This window comes from Haliotis cracherodii, unplaced genomic scaffold, assembly GCF_022045235.1.
Source record: "Haliotis cracherodii isolate W230 unplaced genomic scaffold, xgHalCrac1.p SCAF_4, whole genome shotgun sequence".
Classification (NCBI taxonomy): domain Eukaryota; kingdom Metazoa; phylum Mollusca; class Gastropoda; order Lepetellida; family Haliotidae; genus Haliotis; species Haliotis cracherodii.
Window position 1 is genome coordinate 20,351,313 of NW_027266297.1, and position 17,987 is coordinate 20,369,299.

Genomic DNA, 17,987 nt, shown 5'->3' on the forward strand with positions numbered 1-17,987 from the left:
ATCTTAGCGCTACAACAATCGTAACTCCCATATTCTACCATGCACATAAGATAGTCGTAGCACTAAGATCGCTTTGTGCATGTGGGCCTAGGTCAGGACACCCAGCATACCCAGTGTCCATTTTTAAAAATCCTCAGGCCTAAGTATTGTTTTCAGATTTGTGTCCGTAGTGTCAGCGTCGGGGCCCGGCCTCGTTCCACTGAGAGATTTTAGCACTACGATTGTCGTAAGTCGATTTTAAAGTATGGGAGTTACGATCGTCGTAGTGCTAAGTTCGCTTTGTACAACGGGGCCAGGATCCGACGTGCTAGTGTTGGAATCCCAAATTAGCCCTGGGCCCCGTTCCACAAAGCGATCTTAGCGCTAAGATGCTCGTAACTCCCATACTTTAACACAGGCATACGACAGTCGTAACACTAAGATCGCTTTGTGGAACGACCCCCTGGTTATTACTGTTGGCCTGTCAGCACGCCATCCACGCTCATGGGTGTCACCCAAGTGTTACACATCTACGGCCCCACTCCCTTTTCGGCTTTCCTCCAACATTTATCAATAATTGAAATACTGTTCAACACTCGGGGCGGTGGGGTAGCCTAGTGGTTAAAGTAATCGCTCATCACGACGAAGACCCGGGTTCGATTCCCCACATGGGTACAATGTTTGACGCCCTTTCTGGTGTTCCCCGCTGTGATGTTGCTGGAATATTGCTAAAAGCGACGTAAAACCATACTCAATGAATGTTCAACACTCACATGTAACGTACATGTCTATCTGTCGACCCCCATGGGCACTTGGAGTTAGAACGTTTTCCCCAGCAAACCATGCGACCCAACTGGTCTAGGACGTTCATTGCGTGTTATCGGACCCTGAAGGCGTGGATCGTTAATCACAATATCAAGCACTGGATTGACTGGTCCAGAGTGAATAACTGAGAAGCCACCATAACATAGCTGGACTATTGCGTTAAACAATAAACAAAGATAGCTCTGTCGAAAAAATAACTGTAATGATATGTTAGGGTATTTTTTTATCTTTATTCCAAACAGAATAAACATGTTCTGATAAATATATTTTATACAAATCAACAATGGAAAGCATGTACACTGAGACAAACAGGCATATGTAATGCTATTGTTGGGACATTTGAACACGTCTAAATTGTCAAAACCAATATTTCAATATAGTTCTCAAAGAGTCCTTCATTTACAAATATTGTCTTCAAATGATTCGCAATGATCAGATATGATTTAAAATACATTGTATATTCACAACCACCAGCGAGAACGATAGGTTAATCAAACTGGTTAATTACTTTCTCATTTCTGTACATTCGGGCTGAACAAACGTCATCAGGCGTGATTCGTGACCACTCGTGACATTCCGGGACAACGGAAAGGGACGAGTGGTGACGAATGCAACAGCTCGTGGTAAATATAGGGGTTTCAAAAATAGGTGTTGTAACCACGTTGTAGATAATTCAATCCTACTTTCAGCTTGACGCCTACAATAAGCAGTTTTATAAAAATAGATGTACACTGAAGAGTACAGAGGTATTTTTCACAGGCCAGACAGGCCTAGGCTTCGTCGCAGACTCATAAACTCACGACATCACCATCAGTTCATGGAGTTCGAGGTGTTAAGGGAGATAACCACGTAGACTTACATTGTGATTCCGCAATACCTTTTCAAGTCGATGTTTTGAGGATATTGTGACAATAAAACTGCACGATGAGATTGTCTCGCAAATATACATGTACATTTAACATGCTGCAATGAAGTTTGTAAATATCAACAAAACGAATCATTCATGTACTTTTAATGCTGAAGGTACTGCTGGACGTATAATTTCCAATCTCATTAAAATCAGATCTAAGTTCTCGCTATCGCTAAACAAAGATCTGAGGACATCCCATTAGGGGTCACGTCAGAACGACCTTTCATCCAACCAATCACAGCGTCGCTTACCAGATCATGAAAGTGACAGTCGGAATGTGTTTTCTAATCATGCAACCACGATATATTTAACACGGGGTATTCCGAACGACAGTTACAGATTTTATGATTATATCCATACAATCTATGCCATCTATAAGCCATTCTAGAATGCTCTTCTCATCAGTTTTAAATTTTTTAATCTAGAATACGTCAAAATATGTCTCGAAGCGTAGTCGCCATTTTGAAACTAGTGTCGTAAACCTCGAGAAAGTTGCCTTCTGATTGGCCAATGTCGATTTCTTGACAGTTATTTCAATGATCGGTCAAAGTTCGCGAAAGGTCGTTCTGACGTGACCCGTCATGGGATGTCCTCCGACCTTTGTTTAGCAGTAGCGTAAAAACTAAGATCTGATTTTAATGAGATTGTATAATTTCAGAAGTATAACCCAAACCACAACCACTGTACATGGGAAACGTTTGTCTAATACTGGAACTGAAGAATTTCGAAGAATTACGAAGAATATATAACCTGTATCCAATGTACAATAAATTCAGATTACTATTCACATACCAGTACTTATTACACAGGTACAATACCGGCATCGCATCTCTAAATTCTGGGACAACAGAAACAAGACGTTTGGTCCGACAATATAGATCTACTCTGGTAAAGGAAGAGTTTGCTATACTCTCTACGGCCAAGTCACACAACTTTGTCAACCTGAGACGTAAGCATCTCCACTGTGGCGCACTCCCCACTCGTACCTCTCAATAACGAGGCACGGGCGCTGCGAAGGCGTTTGCATTAGACCGGTACCAGTCCTCTGTTGCGCTCGCTGAGGCGAAGCAACAGGGCAGGACAGGGGACCAGTCAAGCGTTAGCGTGAGGCGGTATTTCCTCTGTACAACATTCGTCATACAGGTATCCCTGACGTTACAGACATACATGTTCTCAAAGCTTATGATACACAACCACATGAAGAACAATCACAGACATAAAAATATAAACAACAATATTAAGTTATAAACACAATGGTCAACAAAAAGGACGGAATCACGTAATCTACCTGTCACAACTATTACCTGACAACAGTATAAGTACAGCTAACATACCTGAATAGGATGTACCCAGATTAGGCCGTCGGTATTTTTGCACGTTTCTCGTCTACAGCCCGCATATAAATGTTTCTTTTTAATTATCGCCCACTCGCCCTCTTGAAATATTATCATCCCGGTTTTGAAAAAAATAACGAATGTTCCTTTTAATAAACAAATATGCAGGAAGTAACTCTGCCTACTGCCGTTTTCCTTGTCTCCCGGATGATTTGGTAAGTTCAGGTAAGCTCCAGGTGAAATTAGATATTGTTAAGTTATTGCTCTGGGCCCCGTTCCCCTAAGCGATCTTAGCGCTACGATGATTGTAAGCCTATGTTAAAGTATGGGACTTACGATCACCTTAGTGCTAAGATCGCTTTGAGGAACGGGGCCCTGGGCTCAATTTGGATTTTATTTTGTATCATATATATACATGTATGTAGTACAAGGATATATTTTAAAAGGATAACTTTATTTCAGGGACTGAATGTTTGTCTACCTTTTCCCACCATTTTAAGTCATGTGCCTTTTCCGTCTTTAAAGCTCTCACCCCGATACAGCAACCCCCGCACTTCCATTATAGCACAGCCACAACCAGATTATGAACCTATTACAAACAGACAACTTGACAGTTTCGTTCTCAACCTAACGTAGTTTTGTTCAATTTCTATTTTTTCATATTTTCTTCTGCCCTCCCACAATGGTCAACAAAAAGGACGGAATCACGTAATCTACCTGTCACAACTATTACCTGACAACAGTATAAGTACAGCTAACATACCTGAATAGGATGTACCCAGATTAGGCCGTCGGTATTTTTGCACGTTTCTCGTCTACAGCCCGCATATAAATGTTTCTTTTTAATTATCGCCCACTCGCCCTCTTGAAATATTATCATCCCGGTTTTGAAAAAAATAACGAATGTTCCTTTTAATAAACAAATATGCAGGAAGTAACTCTGCCTACTGCCGTTTTCCTTGTCTCCCGGATGATTTGGTAAGTTCAGGTAAGCTCCAGGTGAAATTAGATATTGTTAAGTTATTGCTCTGGGCCCCGTTCCCCTAAGCGATCTTAGCGCTACGATGATTGTAAGCCTATGTTAAAGTATGGGACTTACGATCACCTTAGTGCTAAGATCGCTTTGAGGAACGGGGCCCTGGGCTCAATTTGGATTTTATTTTGTATCATATATATACATGTATGTAGTACAAGGATATATTTTAAAAGGATAACTTTATTTCAGGGACTGAATGTTTGTCTACCTTTTCCCACCATTTTAAGTCATGTGCCTTTTCCGTCTTTAAAGCTCTCACCCCGATACAGCAACCCCCGCACTTCCATTATAGCACAGCCACAACCAGATTATGAACCTATTACAAACAGACAACTTGACAGTTTCGTTCTCAACCTAACGTAGTTTTGTTCAATTTCTATTTTTTCATATTTTCTTCTGCCCTCCCGCCGAAGCTGGATGGAGATGAGAAACACGCAACATAATATGGACGGCGGCGTTACAAGGGACAGACGTTGGTCAGGCGGTATGCAATTACAATAAGGATGACATAATCGTCTACCGCCTTGCTCCACTAGGGTACTGATGGGGGGTCACGTGGTGGTAAACCCATACCTTAGGAGGGGCAATGTCGAGAGAGTGAGTGAGTGAGTAGGGTTTAATACCGCTTTTAACAGTATTCCAGTTATATCACGGTGTGTCAGCTTAATGTGGGATGAAAGGCCGAAGTCATGCAGATCTCAGACCACCTCGATGAAACCCACGAGCATGGGTATGGTGCTGACAAACCTAGAAACATATTCGGGGTGAACCGGGATTCGAACCCACAATCATAGGTTTCTGGCGTGCCCAAGAGACGCAACTCTGCACAGCGAATCGCGGCGCCGTAGACGACTGGGCCACCCGTGCCCCGTCAATGTCGAGAGAAGGCATGAGGGAGCAAGTGTGAACATACGCCGTTTCTGCTAAGACAATGTGTGAGTTGGTTTAACGCCGCTTAGAACGCTATGGCCGTTATATGACGGAAAACTGTTGGATGAAAATCCGCCCAAATTATAGGAGCATCTGTGAAACGAACCAAAAGAGACGGATATTTTCTGCACAACCAAGAGTCGACCCCAACTGGGTAACCGTCTATAAGACTAATCGGTGAATGAAATGGGCGCCAATGTCACTAGTGCGCCACGTCCTCTGTACGTATGATTCTTCCCTAGAATACAGGCGATCCTGCTGACAGCTTATAATATACAAGCGCTAATCACCCGGAATTGGCCAAAGTGAGATTCACGGCTGCATCGGACAATAACTGATACCAGAAAGCCTCATGAGGACACGACAGTGCATGGGTTGAAGGTTCAGCTCTTGTGACAGAAGTAACGAGAGAAGAAAGTAATTAAATTAGAATAAGACTTCGTTAAACAGAAGTAAATTACAACCATGCCATAGATTTGTGGACAGGATGTTAATGGTAGCCATACAAGTACTATTGGCGGACTTATATTTTCTAATCCCAGCCGTTTATTCAGATACCAGTATGTTTGTGATAAATATGCATGGTGGTATATAGGGGTTGCGTATGAAGTTGACGCTATAGACACTTTGATATAAAAAACGACTTTTCGTGTTAGGATGATCTTGGTCGAGACACAGGCACTTTATTATTGAGATTTGGAGCAGAATGATGGATGATGTAACTGGTGTCAAAACAAGGCCAACTCACTCTCTATGACATACACGTTTCCAGGACACTGATTATATACCTTAACAATGGTATGGGACTGGGAATGTCGAAGGGGTCATTTCGGGGGTGGGGTGGTGGGTGTGGGGGAGGGTGTGTGTGTGTGTGTATTTGCGTACAAGGTTTGCACGCGCAGTTATGCTGATCGGTATAAAAACTTGGTTGAATTTTGTCAGGAAGGCCCCATGACCACGTGTACAAAAATACGAAACGCGATCTTATAATTTCGTTTATGAACTGTTATCATGACTTGATTGCGTATCAAAACTACAGATAACCACGACAGAACATCATTGTTCAGCTTCGAAACTGGTTTGAAACTACCAATGAAGATTTTAGAACAAAATACAACATATATTTGGTATATTAATTTCTTCACGAATATATGGTCTATGGTAATTTGTCAATTTCAACATCGTCAAAAACACGCCTCTAGGGCTGTGATATGATGACCTCTCTCACTGTTTAGGCTCATCGTCTGGTCATTCCTGTTCTTCCTATTCCTTGTACTGAAGCTTGTTCTGGGCGGCGTTAGCTTCAGCGCCTCCATACGACTCTACTTCTTCGATCATACCCCTCGACTGCAAGCACAATTGAATGATATTATTAAGAATTACAAATAAAGAAAACAGACACTACGACTGTCCTGACTACCGTTCTCTAACACAGAAGTGCTTTCGCTATTATGTAAAGGTTACTTTGTGGAGTTCGATGAGTATTTTGGCATCAATTAATCATTAAAGGATTAAGGATCCCTACGTCCATCATATAGTTCAAGGTTGACCTGGATTAACAAACAGACAACCCCTCACACATATAAACACATGCACGACCATACACACGCACACAGTCACAACACCATCATGCACACACGCACATAAACACAATATCATCAGACACATACACAACACACCTAATACACAAACACACCGTTACATACACACGCACACACGCACGCACACAGACACACACACACACACGCACACACACGAAACCATCATTCAAACACATAGAGGCCCGCACATGCACCCCGCATCCCAAGGTCCTGTCTCCTCATCCTTTCTTACCCAGACATAGAAGGTTGCGGCTCCAGCGCTGACGTCCCTGATGTGTTCCTTGGAGATAGGATCAAGCACCTTCTTAGCTGAGCGGGATACAGACAGGGGGATGTCCTTTGGCTTGAAGTTGGATACTTTCCTCATCATCGACTCCTTCCCAGTCTTCCCCATCAAGGCCTGGACGTTACGCCACACCTGCACGTGTAACATAGCATGTAGACAAATGATGGCATACATCACACCTGCACGTGTAACATAGCATGTGGACAAATGATGGCATACATCACACCTGCACGTGTAACATAGTAGGTAGACAAATGATGGCATACGTCACACCTGCATGTGCAACATAGTAGGTAGACAAATGATGGCATACGCCACACCTGCACGTGTAACATAGGCATGTAGACAAGTGATGGCATACGCCACACCTACACGTGTAACATAGGTATACCACATGGTAGCATTCCACATTTATAGCCAAGTACACAGCTGATGACACACGCCACACCTTGTTGTGACTGAAATACTTTTCAGAGCGGCATTAAATCTCAACTCACTCACTCACTCACTCCCGCTCAGGTATGACTGCCCACCTTAAGGTTCTTCATGCTGTGGCCGAGGAGCAGGAATGTCGCCATGAGAGTCTGATGAACGCCATCTGGCGGGTTGGAGTAGTTCCGGAGCTCGGACACTGTCGTCTGCTGCATGTTGAGCACGGCGTGACGCAGCTTCTCAATCTTCTGGAGATGCTCCTGCAGCCTTGACGCCATCGCAATCTGGAGGTCAAGCAGGTGGTCGGAGTTCATATCCTTGGCTCGTTTGATGGCGCGATCTAACGATGGTAGGTCGCGTTTCTGGGATGCGTCCATTAGTTCTGTTGAGGGAAATCAATCCAGGCGTGAATCAGGGGTTGAAAGTGGATGTACCTTTTTACAACAATGCTTTTAATGGTTTTTAAAATCAGACTTTAAGCTGTTTTTCAAATAATTCACCAACTGGGTGCGTGAAGTGTAAGTTCTACAAATACATGCTAATTTATTGAAGAAACGTTCAATGCTATTAGAATGCCAGTCAAATCTTCTCTGTCGTACCTCCAGTTTAATGAAATAAAAAACATTTATATGGCGCCAATTTCCAGATTGGACCTGTTCAAAGGCGCAATAAAATGTAAACCCACATGTCTTAAACTACTTTGATATTTCATCATGCCAAGCAGACTTTCATTTCACCTTCAGACCTGGACAACGCTCCTATTACCAGTTTGTTGCCGCTGTCCAACATACTGACCTCCCCTGATCTTGAGGACCTCCAGGAGTCTCCTGGCCTTTGCCAGAAGCTCATCTCCCTGAGCGGGATTGCAGTCATTGTAGGTTGCTATGGCTGCCTCCAGCTGTCTCTCGTCCTTCAGGTCCATCGCCCGCTGCAGCTGTTTCATGGCGTGCCGCTTCTTCTCCTCTGTCACAGAAAGAGATGGCATGAGGTGGGGCATTAGGTGGGGCATTAGGTTGGGCATGAGGTGGGGCATGCGGTGGTGCATGAGGTGGGGCATTAGGTTGGGCATAAGGTGGGGCATGCGGTGGGACATGCGGTGGGGCATGAGGTGGGGCATTAGATGAGGCATGAGGTGGGGCATGAGGTGGGGCATGAGGTGGGGCATGAGGTGAGGCATGAGGTGGGGCATGAGGTGGGGGCTTTAGGTTGGACATGAGGTGGGGCATGAGGTGGGGCATGAGGTGGGGCATTAGGTGAGGCATGAGGTGGGGCATGAGGTGGGGCATGAGGTGGGACATGCGGTGGGGCATGAGGTGGGGCATGAGGCGGGGAATTAGGTGGGGCATGAGGTGGGGCATGAGGTGGGTCATTAGGTGGGGCATGCGGTGGGTCATGAGGTGGGTCATGAGGTGGGGCATGCGGTGGGGCATTAGGTTGGGCATGAGTTGGGGCATGCGGTGGGGCATGAGGTGGGGCATTAGGTTGGGCATTAGATGAGGCATGAGGTGGGGCATGAGGTGGGGCATGAGGTGGGGCATGAGGTGAGGCATGAGGTGGGGCATTAGGTGGGGGCTTTAGGTTGGACATGAGGTGGGGCATGAGGTGGGGCATTACGTGAGGCATGAGGTGGGGCATGAGGTGGGGCATGCGGTGGGGCATGAGGTGGGGCATGAGGTGGGGCATGAGGCGGGGAATTAGGCGGGGCATGAGGTGGGGCATGAGGTGGGGCATGAGGTGGGGCATGAGGTGGGTCATTAGGTGGGTCATGAGGTGGGTCATGAGGTGGGTCATGAGGTGAGGCATGAGGTGGGGCATGAGGTGGGGCATTAGGTGGGGCATGAGTTGGGGCATGCGGTGGGGCATGAGGTGGGGCATTAGGTGGGGCATGAGGTGAAAGTACACAGGCTAACTACATTGCTTTACAATGAACTACAGATCACGACCACTTCTCAAATATTTGCACGATTGCACACCTTGAACAAATGTGGCTTCACCAATATCATTTTCGTTGAATTCTTCATTCATAATTCATGCATTTATGTTTTTTAGTACGAGAAAATATACACCTTATTTTCCGTGTCACATGTATTCCTGGAGTTGATGAATATCATCTAACTACACATACTCCATACTCCATATGACGAATGAGAATTCTCAATACCTTTATCTGAACACCATTTTACTGTGAAACATGCATAGATCTAGACTGTCATCTTCTCGGTTAGTTTCTACAAATGGCTTAAAGTGTGCAGCTATTGGTTAGGAGCTGACCATCTACGAGCTGGGACTAAGGTTACTCATGCACTATAGGGGTGGTGGGGTAGCCTCGTGGCTAAAGCGTTCCCTCGTCACGCCGAAGACCCGAGTTCGATTTCCCATTTGAGTACAATGTGTGAAGCCCATTTCTGGTATCCCCCCGCCATGATAATGCTGGAATATTGCTTAAAGCGGCGTAAAAACTCACTCACACATGCAATATAGCTACTATCGATTCGCACTACCAGTAACAATCCCTCTGTGGAGATTGCTCGAGGACACGGAGGCCCTAGTAATTCTTTTGTTGTTGACGGGTGTTGTCTTTCGTATAGGCAAGGGGAACACGGGAGACTCGGGTCTAAAGGTCCTGCAGCCGCTGCGCAGTGTTGCGTCCCCTTTCCTATCAGATTCCACCACCGAAAACAAACGATTTTCATGTTTGGAAACGATTCGAACACCTTTGGGCGAGGTCAGACACGCTTTACTACGTCACCATGGTAACATGCAAGAAAGGTATCGATGCTCATAATGTCAATCACTAGATTCTGTGGTCCAGATTCGTTTATGTACAGACCGCCATGCTGGAATATTGCTGAATGCGGCGTTAAACAACAAGAAACACACAAACAAACAAAATGGACAGTGGACACGTGCTTTCGAAATCAATCACAGACAGCCAATACAAATGGGCCACATCAAATCTTGATAAACAGAGGTGTTAATTACGCTTGTTTGAGACCCTGTAATGAGAAAAAACTAGATCTGTGCTTCTAAATCATACACGTTGATAACAGCCGGTAAAATTGTAAAATGACCCGTTTAAGGGAAGAGGAAAACACAAAAGTTTAAAAATACTCTACCTAATAAAAGATAAAAGGTGTGAGTTACATACTTCAGCAGTCCGTAACAAGTCAAAGCTATCCTATGTTCTATGGGTGAAAGGCGACAAGCCCTGGTAAAGTGTTAAAGGTAATGTTACAATACATAAAAATGTTAGGCGACAAGCATTCTTCATCTACGTGAAATGGACTGAGAAGGTAAGGTGTGATGAGCACCTCTGCTGGAACATGTAAGCTACACTGTGACTACTGCCTACAACAATTTCCATGCATGGTCGTGTTAATGTCCAGCCATGCGCTACCTTGATTCGGTTTGCGAGCTGTCCCCCTTTGAACACCTGGTCGTTTGCCACCTTGTATAAAAATCGTATGGAATCCAATTAATTAAAAATAGGCAAAATATGACATTGCCTGCTTAATCCTTCTGTCTCACCACATGAAAGACTAACAAGCATTACATGGTTACATATAGATACGGGGTCCCGAGTGGTCCAGACGTCTAAGGCGCCGCGATTCGCTGTGCAGAGTTGCGTCCCTTGGGCACGCCAGAAGTCTATGCTTATGGGTTCGAATCCCGGTTCGCCTCGAATATGTTTCTAGGTTTGTCAGCACCATACCCGTAATCGTGGGTTTCACCGAAGTGGTAAACGTTTCAGACCTGCATCACTTCGGGATTTCCTCCCACATTAAGCTGTCACCCGTGATATAACTGGAATACTGTTAAAAGCGGCGTTAAACCAAACTCACTCACCCACTCACATATACATATTGTTCCTATGAAACAAAGTAACGGCCAGGCATCCTTCATTATCCTGTGTATGTTTAATCGAGGACGCCGGTTGCCGATACGATTTAAATGTCATTCACTCATAGCTGCAGGTGGATTAACCTTTTGTATGGAGGTGTGGTACGATATGAGTGAGTTTTGTTTAACGCCGTTTTGAACAGTATTGCAGTTATATAATGGCGTGTCAGCTCGATGAGGGAGAAAGGCCCGAAGTCATGCATGCCGTATACATGTACCACTTTGGTGAAATCCACGGGCACAGGATTAGTGCGGACAATCATAATCAGGGTGAATCTGAAACTCGGACCCCCGATCATAAATGTTTGGTACACCTAAGGGACGCAACTTTGCACAGCAAAGCCCAAGACGCCTGCGCCATCCGTGCCTCCCATAAACACCGTGATAATCTAAGTATTTGTCCAATGCATAAAATCACCAAATACAAATGCATCGTTAATTCAGACCATCTAGTCTTGAGACAAATGAAAAATATTTAATATAATTATTGAATTGCTAGTAATAGACTGGTTCTCGTCTCACTGTGTGGTGCTGTGGGGGCGCCATCTAATTACTATTTGTGTTATTTCCGCATTTGCCTCAAATTGTTCGTGTTTTACACTTTTACATTAAAATGGTTAAACTGATATGACACCTACCTTCGGTCCTCTTCTGCTTGTCCTCCTCGGTGTCCTCAGGCGAGAGAGACGGAGCTCGGCCATTGGACGTATTTCCGCCTTCCTCATTCATCGTCTCCATGATCATCTTCAGGTTGGTGTTGTAGAGGTCACCAGGTCGCTTCCGGTTCACCTGGTACCGGGCCACGTTCTTGACCACGCCGTTCTCGTCGATGTCGTAGAGGTTGAGCATGTACTCGCCGTATTCCTTCAACTCGACCTTCACGAGGTTCATGTCGTCCTGGGAAATGAACTCAATCTGGTCACTGCTCGGGGGGTCATTGGCATTACGCCTGTGCACGGCCGCAACTGCCCTCTTACAGCCCGGGGGGACGGGGATCACAACAACGTCTTCGGACGTCTCGACTGTCTCAGTAGGGATGACGAGGTCGGCACCGTCAATCTCGTCATCTATTTTTTCGTCATTGTAGCCAGGTTTCCCAGTTGATTCTACCAAGTAGCTGTGGACGTTGTATATGCGGTTGGGGTTGCCTTTCTGTCTGGCAAACACGTTCAGGGAATACTCCCCGGCCTTGGGCATATCTACATCAAAAGTCCATTCCCCGTTCTCATTCCTCGTAGCTACTGCTGTCTTCTTCAGTGCCTTTGGATCATTAGAATGCACTTCACATATCATCTCCACATCATTCCTAGCATTAAACTTAACTGAAACCTTCCCATCTTTAGCGTCAATATGAGCACCAGTGTGGGATAAGGCCTTTACGCCAAGTTTATCAGCCATAGGCGACTTCCCTAGAAATCCTTCTGCAAAGTTAGGGAATGGTTGTCCACCTCCGTCAACCCCCGTACATCTGATAAGATAGTTACAAACATTAGGAGCTTCTCCTGGCTTTCCTTCACCCTGGGCGTACAGCTTGAGGGCGTATTCTCCCTTCTGGGGCAGCCTGAGACTAACTACAGCCTCACCGTCCTCTTGGTGGGTCAAGGCGTACTTGCTGAGGGTGGCGTCATCGATGGCGGCATGTTTCAGGTTCTGTGACAGCTGCACCTTAATCTTCTGGTCTGTCTTAAACCTCACCGTCACCTTTCCGTCTTTCGTTTCGATCAGAGCCCTGTCGTGGGTGCTCGGGGACAGACCCGCTTTCTTTGTAATCCCTACGGGCCCCCATCCTAACGGCGGGCAGTCAGGGAGGGGGAGACAGTTCTTCTTTTCTGTGGGACACTGTATCAAGTACGTACACACAAGGTCAAATATGTCACTTTCTCGGACGTCCAATCCGTACACGTCCATTTTAAACCTCCCCTTCACTGGAAATCTTAAAGAAAAGTCTACTAAGTCTTTACCGTGTTCAAAGAACACGAATCTGTCAAGGAAAGCGTCTATTTTGCTCTCCGTTTCCATCTGAGTTCGAGACTTGTACAACATATATTTAAACCGGAAGTGTTCACTCTGCTCTTGCGGGAGTTGGAAAGGGATATTGATTTCGCCATCTTTCGTTGAGATTGTACACTTCAACTGACTGGTCGGCGACGTCTTCATGTCCAGGATATGGAACCGCTCCCGGACATAGAAATGGTCCTCAAACTCCTTCACAGAGACAGGCTTAGCCAACAGCTGCCATTGCTTCTCATCCGGGTAGTGCGTCCAGATCAGTTTGTCTGGATCAGGCAGGAAGTAGAACTCGTTGATCCGATGTTCCGTGACCCCCTCAGTTTCCGCTGCATCCTCCTCCTCGTCATCAACCTTGCCGTCAGAGTCTACTAGTGCCCATTCCCCTGACTTCCGGCCGACGACGCATGCCGAAGCCCAAAAGGCGTCCACAAATCGCCATGAGTCGTCAATGAAGACAGCGTTCCACTGGGCTCCCATACTTTTCCGGTCTACTTTTTTCCCGATTTCATAGGCGGCGCTTTTGTTCATACCACTGATGATCATGCACGGGATGTTGGCCATTCTAGGTGAAAAAAACTACCATAAGTTACTTATGAAGCATCTTCCCGAGGCAAGAGAGTTAACCGACTATAAAAGTCCAAACAGGACTAGTCAGTTAACTCTCTTGCCTCGGGAAGATGCATATTAAGTGGATTCACACAGTTCGGCAGCCTTCCTTAGCATATGTTAATATCACTTTAGGCTTCTCAGCATTACATGAAGTAAGGTAGCTAAGTGGTTAAAGAATTCTCTCTGACAAACCCGGGATTCGAGACGGAATCAAGTCTAGGTTGGCAAGTCACGCCGTCGGGGTACCATGATGCACAGATTACACATTGTCAATCATTATCGTTTTAGACAAACATAGGTTATTACACATTTAAAACCTGATGAATAACGTAGAAAGTTACCCAACAGCAATGAAACAATAGTGGCAATTGATGTCTATAATTGTACAGACAGACAAAGACAGTACTTACTGACACAATCCAGAAAATAGATGGGCGTGGTTGCCCTGGTTCTTCTGGATCTTAGAGAAATATTCCATTGGTGACTGTTTCGGCGGGTCATCTTCCATCTTGAGGTTGTAGACATCTATGGAGGTCAACCAGAGGAAGATGGCTCGGACCTTGCCTATTTCCGGCCAATCCTCACCGGTCAGGTACTGGACCAGTTCCCGGAACGTACCAGTCAGCAACCTCTGGGGTGCCTGGAAACAACATGGGGTGGTAACAGATTTAACAGTATTGGTGCTATTGTTTGGATAATCAAGGCTCATTATTATTATTATTATTATTATCATTTTATTTTTTTAAATATATATATATATATATATATTTATTATTATTATTATTATTATTATTATTATTACTATTATTAGTATTATACATCTCTATAGTATATGGTAAAAAGAATTATCCTGATGGTACAAACGTAATTAGTGATGCATGTGAACTATTTGTCTTGAATTGATGTATTTCAAGAGTCAAGTTGACCAAACAGTGAACGTCAAAGGGGCAAGAACGTTGTTCCACAGTACGAAAACTGTAAATCCCATACTATAACATACACTTGGAATAGTTCTTCCGATAAAGTTGTTTCATGGAAAAGGCCATGTAACCTTAGATTTATACCCGGTAAATAAACACCCTTTCCATAATCATAAGAGATCTCTGTTTAAAGCAGAGCCCGTTGTACGATTCCGACTATAAGCATGTGTTTGTGAATCACTATCACAATAGTGATGGTGTCAGGTGTTCGCGAAAGGGTGAGCGTATCCTGCCCCACCGGTGGCACCCGTCACAAACACATGCAAAGGCAAGTCAAGTGTTCACCTGAACAAACAAAGGAACATATGCTACAAGACAAAACAAGGAATTGCATCAGATATCAATCTTGGACATGATTAGAAGTGTCTTGGGGGACAAATGATACAGCTTATTGCGAATACCAGCCTTCTTTGTTCAATAGAACTCCTAGCTAGTAGCTAGTTTCCAAACCAGAATGAACCGTAGATTTAGCATTGGTATTTTGAGCTCAGTACTCAGTCTTGGACCAGCTATGAGCTCACAGTTGAATAACTGCTGCATCCTCTTAATTTGTTGACCTCGTTAATCCGGTCGAAACAAATTCCCGGATAAACGAATCAATCTTGTAGGTATATGTTCTTTGTACAGTTTTCGACTTCCAACTAGTAATTGTCCAGATAGCGGTTTCCGGACTAATAGGTTTCATTGTATATCGCACAAGAACTGGCCTGGCCATGGGGGCTAGGTGGAATGATATAGGAAACGTAGGTAAGAAGGAACAGCACATATACTTACTTTGTTGACATGATCTAAGACATGTTTGTAATCTTTCTCGTTGAAGACCTCGGCCTTTGACTTTGTTGGTGGGCGGGCCGAGGGTGGACTCTGGCTACGCGACATGGTGCTGTTGGTCCGACCATTCATGCTGGGCTGTGAACGTAATACAGCATTATATATGTCTGCAGCCTCATTGATATACATGTGCATATTTGTATGTCAGAGAGTTGCCATATTCCAAAGAGGATCTCGAGAAGCCTAGTTTAAAGATTTATAAATCGACCCTGCAGTTTAACGAAACTACACCACTGAAAAATGAGCTTAACATTAACACCATGTGGTCACTACCGGTAGCATGTGTTTACTAGCCATAACAATAAAATCATGTGCTTACGCCCGGTAACAGAAGAATCATGGGCTTACTACCGGTAACAGTAGGATCATGTGCTTACTACCGGTAACAGAAGAATCAAGGGTTTACTACCGGTAACAGTAGAATCATGGGCTTACTACCGGCAACAATAGAATCATGAGCTTACTACCGGTAACAGAAGAATCATTGGTTAACTACCGGTAACATGTGCTTACTAGCCATAACACTAAAATCATGCGCTTACTACCGGTAACAGAATAATCATTGGTTTACTACCGGTAACAGCAGAATCATGGGCTTACTGCCGGCAACAATAGAGTCAAGGGCTTACTACCGGTAACAATAGAATCATGGGCTTACTACCGGTAACAGAATAATCATTGGTTTACTACCGGTAACAGCAGAATCATGGGCTTACTGCCGGCAGCAATAGAGTCAAGGGCTTACTACCGGTAACAATAGAATAATGGGCTTACTACCGGTAACAGTAGGATCATGTGCTTACTACCGGTAACAGAAGAATCAAGGGTTTACTACCGGTAACAGTAGAATCATGGGCTTACTACCGGCAACAATAGAGTCAAGGGCTTACTACCGGTAACAGAAGAGTCAAGGGCTTACTACCGGTAACAGTACCATCACGTTATAACTTCACTACAAACTAGCACTGTGTACTTACTGTCGATAAACATGGAAACATACGAGGGGCGTTCAATAAGTTTTGCAACTTTGGCATTTGTGTTTACACAGACAATGTCAACTTGTGGCAGGTGTGACACTAGTCATAACATCAGGTTGACAAGTGTCATAACAAGTTCCAAACACAACAATAAGTTAGATGTGATGGCTTCATTCACCTTAGGGTGGTCACAATCATGGATTCTCTCAAACTTGAACAACGCGCTGTAATAAAGTTCCTTACATGCTCCGGTTCACAAGTCGAGAATTGCACAGGCCGCCGTATGTGAATGTGGATTCGAACAGTTAAATCACCCACCCTACAGCCCAGACTTAGCCCTCAGTGACTATTTCCTGTTCCGGCAAATGAAATCTGCCCTACATGGAAGACGCTCCCAGTATGACGAGTACATAAAGGCTGTCACAGAGGTGTGGTTAGAGGGCCAATCAGCGGATTTCAGTAAAAGTGGTATTAAAAGCTTGAAGGACAAATGGAACAAGTGTATTGAGGTGAATGGAGATTATATTGAAAAATAAAAGTGCAAAAGATATTCTTCGACTTGGTTTTATATTGAAGTTGCAAAACTTATTGAACGCCCCCCGTATCTCATGCTTCGAACGAGAGTAAATAATCGGATAAGTTTCCTTGCTTGAATGACTAACAATTTCGTTGCATACGTGTGCCATTACTACGTACAACATTAATGTCTAAACAATCTCTATCAAAGGGCTACCTTTGAAAATATAATGATTACAACTGATGCGATCAACGAATATTAGCTAATTAACAAAATAACGTACTAATCATGTTGCCTCGAGTGAAATCTATGCGATAGGACACCATAAACCGAACTGTTTGGTAGAATGGCCATAATCGATAATTTCGATTGATTAGTGTGCCTTATCGTAAACGTGTCAACACAAGAACGCACGGAATTAGTTTGTGGCACAGTTTTGTAGGCTTTGTCCGTTCACAAATCAATTGTCACACGCTTCAATGCCTTCATTCTTACCAACATTCATTATCGGGAACTCTTCATTCAAGCGTACCGAGTTTGTAGGAAATTCATTTTCCCACACGCTGGGGGAGCGGTACCCAGGCTGACTGATGCGAGACTGTCAACATTCATATCTCCTGTATATGAGTTAAGTGGATCGTGACAGAGAACTTAATGGTATTTTAATGTTGTAAGGACTACTGCGATTCCGGGTGAAAACAGTGCATGGTTGTAAACTGTTCCGTCGGATTGTCAGAGAACAATTCTTAGCCAAGTTTTTATCTGACGGCTTTTTGATACAGTACGGTACTAAAATGAAACAATAGATATGTTATATTATACATGCTGTA

General features: G+C 44.3%; 1 protein-coding gene across 5 annotated transcripts in view; it reads right to left on the reverse strand.

The window, feature by feature from the left end:
• Positions 1 to 3,738: 3,738 nt before the first annotated feature.
• Positions 3,739 to 17,987, reverse strand: part of LOC139478460 (uncharacterized) — a 56,697-nt gene continuing 42,448 nt past the window's right edge. For 4 of the 5 annotated variants that reach the window (XM_071260926.1, XM_071260923.1, XM_071260924.1 and 1 more), the window contains 8 exons: positions 15,607 to 15,741; positions 14,263 to 14,492; positions 11,872 to 13,805; positions 10,731 to 10,781; positions 8,129 to 8,296; positions 7,435 to 7,715; positions 6,848 to 7,033; positions 3,739 to 6,361 (listed from right to left, as the gene is read on the reverse strand). In XM_071260926.1, the coding sequence (XP_071117027.1) occupies positions 6,278 to 6,361; positions 6,848 to 7,033; positions 7,435 to 7,715; positions 8,129 to 8,296; positions 10,731 to 10,781; positions 11,872 to 13,805; positions 14,263 to 14,492; positions 15,607 to 15,735 (3,063 nt within the window). In that variant the 5' untranslated portion in view covers positions 15,736 to 15,741 and the 3' untranslated portion in view covers positions 3,739 to 6,277. The remainder of the gene's footprint in view (positions 6,362 to 6,847; positions 7,034 to 7,434; positions 7,716 to 8,128; positions 8,297 to 10,730; positions 10,782 to 11,871; positions 13,806 to 14,262; positions 14,493 to 15,606; positions 15,742 to 17,987) is intronic. The other variant, XM_071260925.1, reaches the window with a different exon arrangement.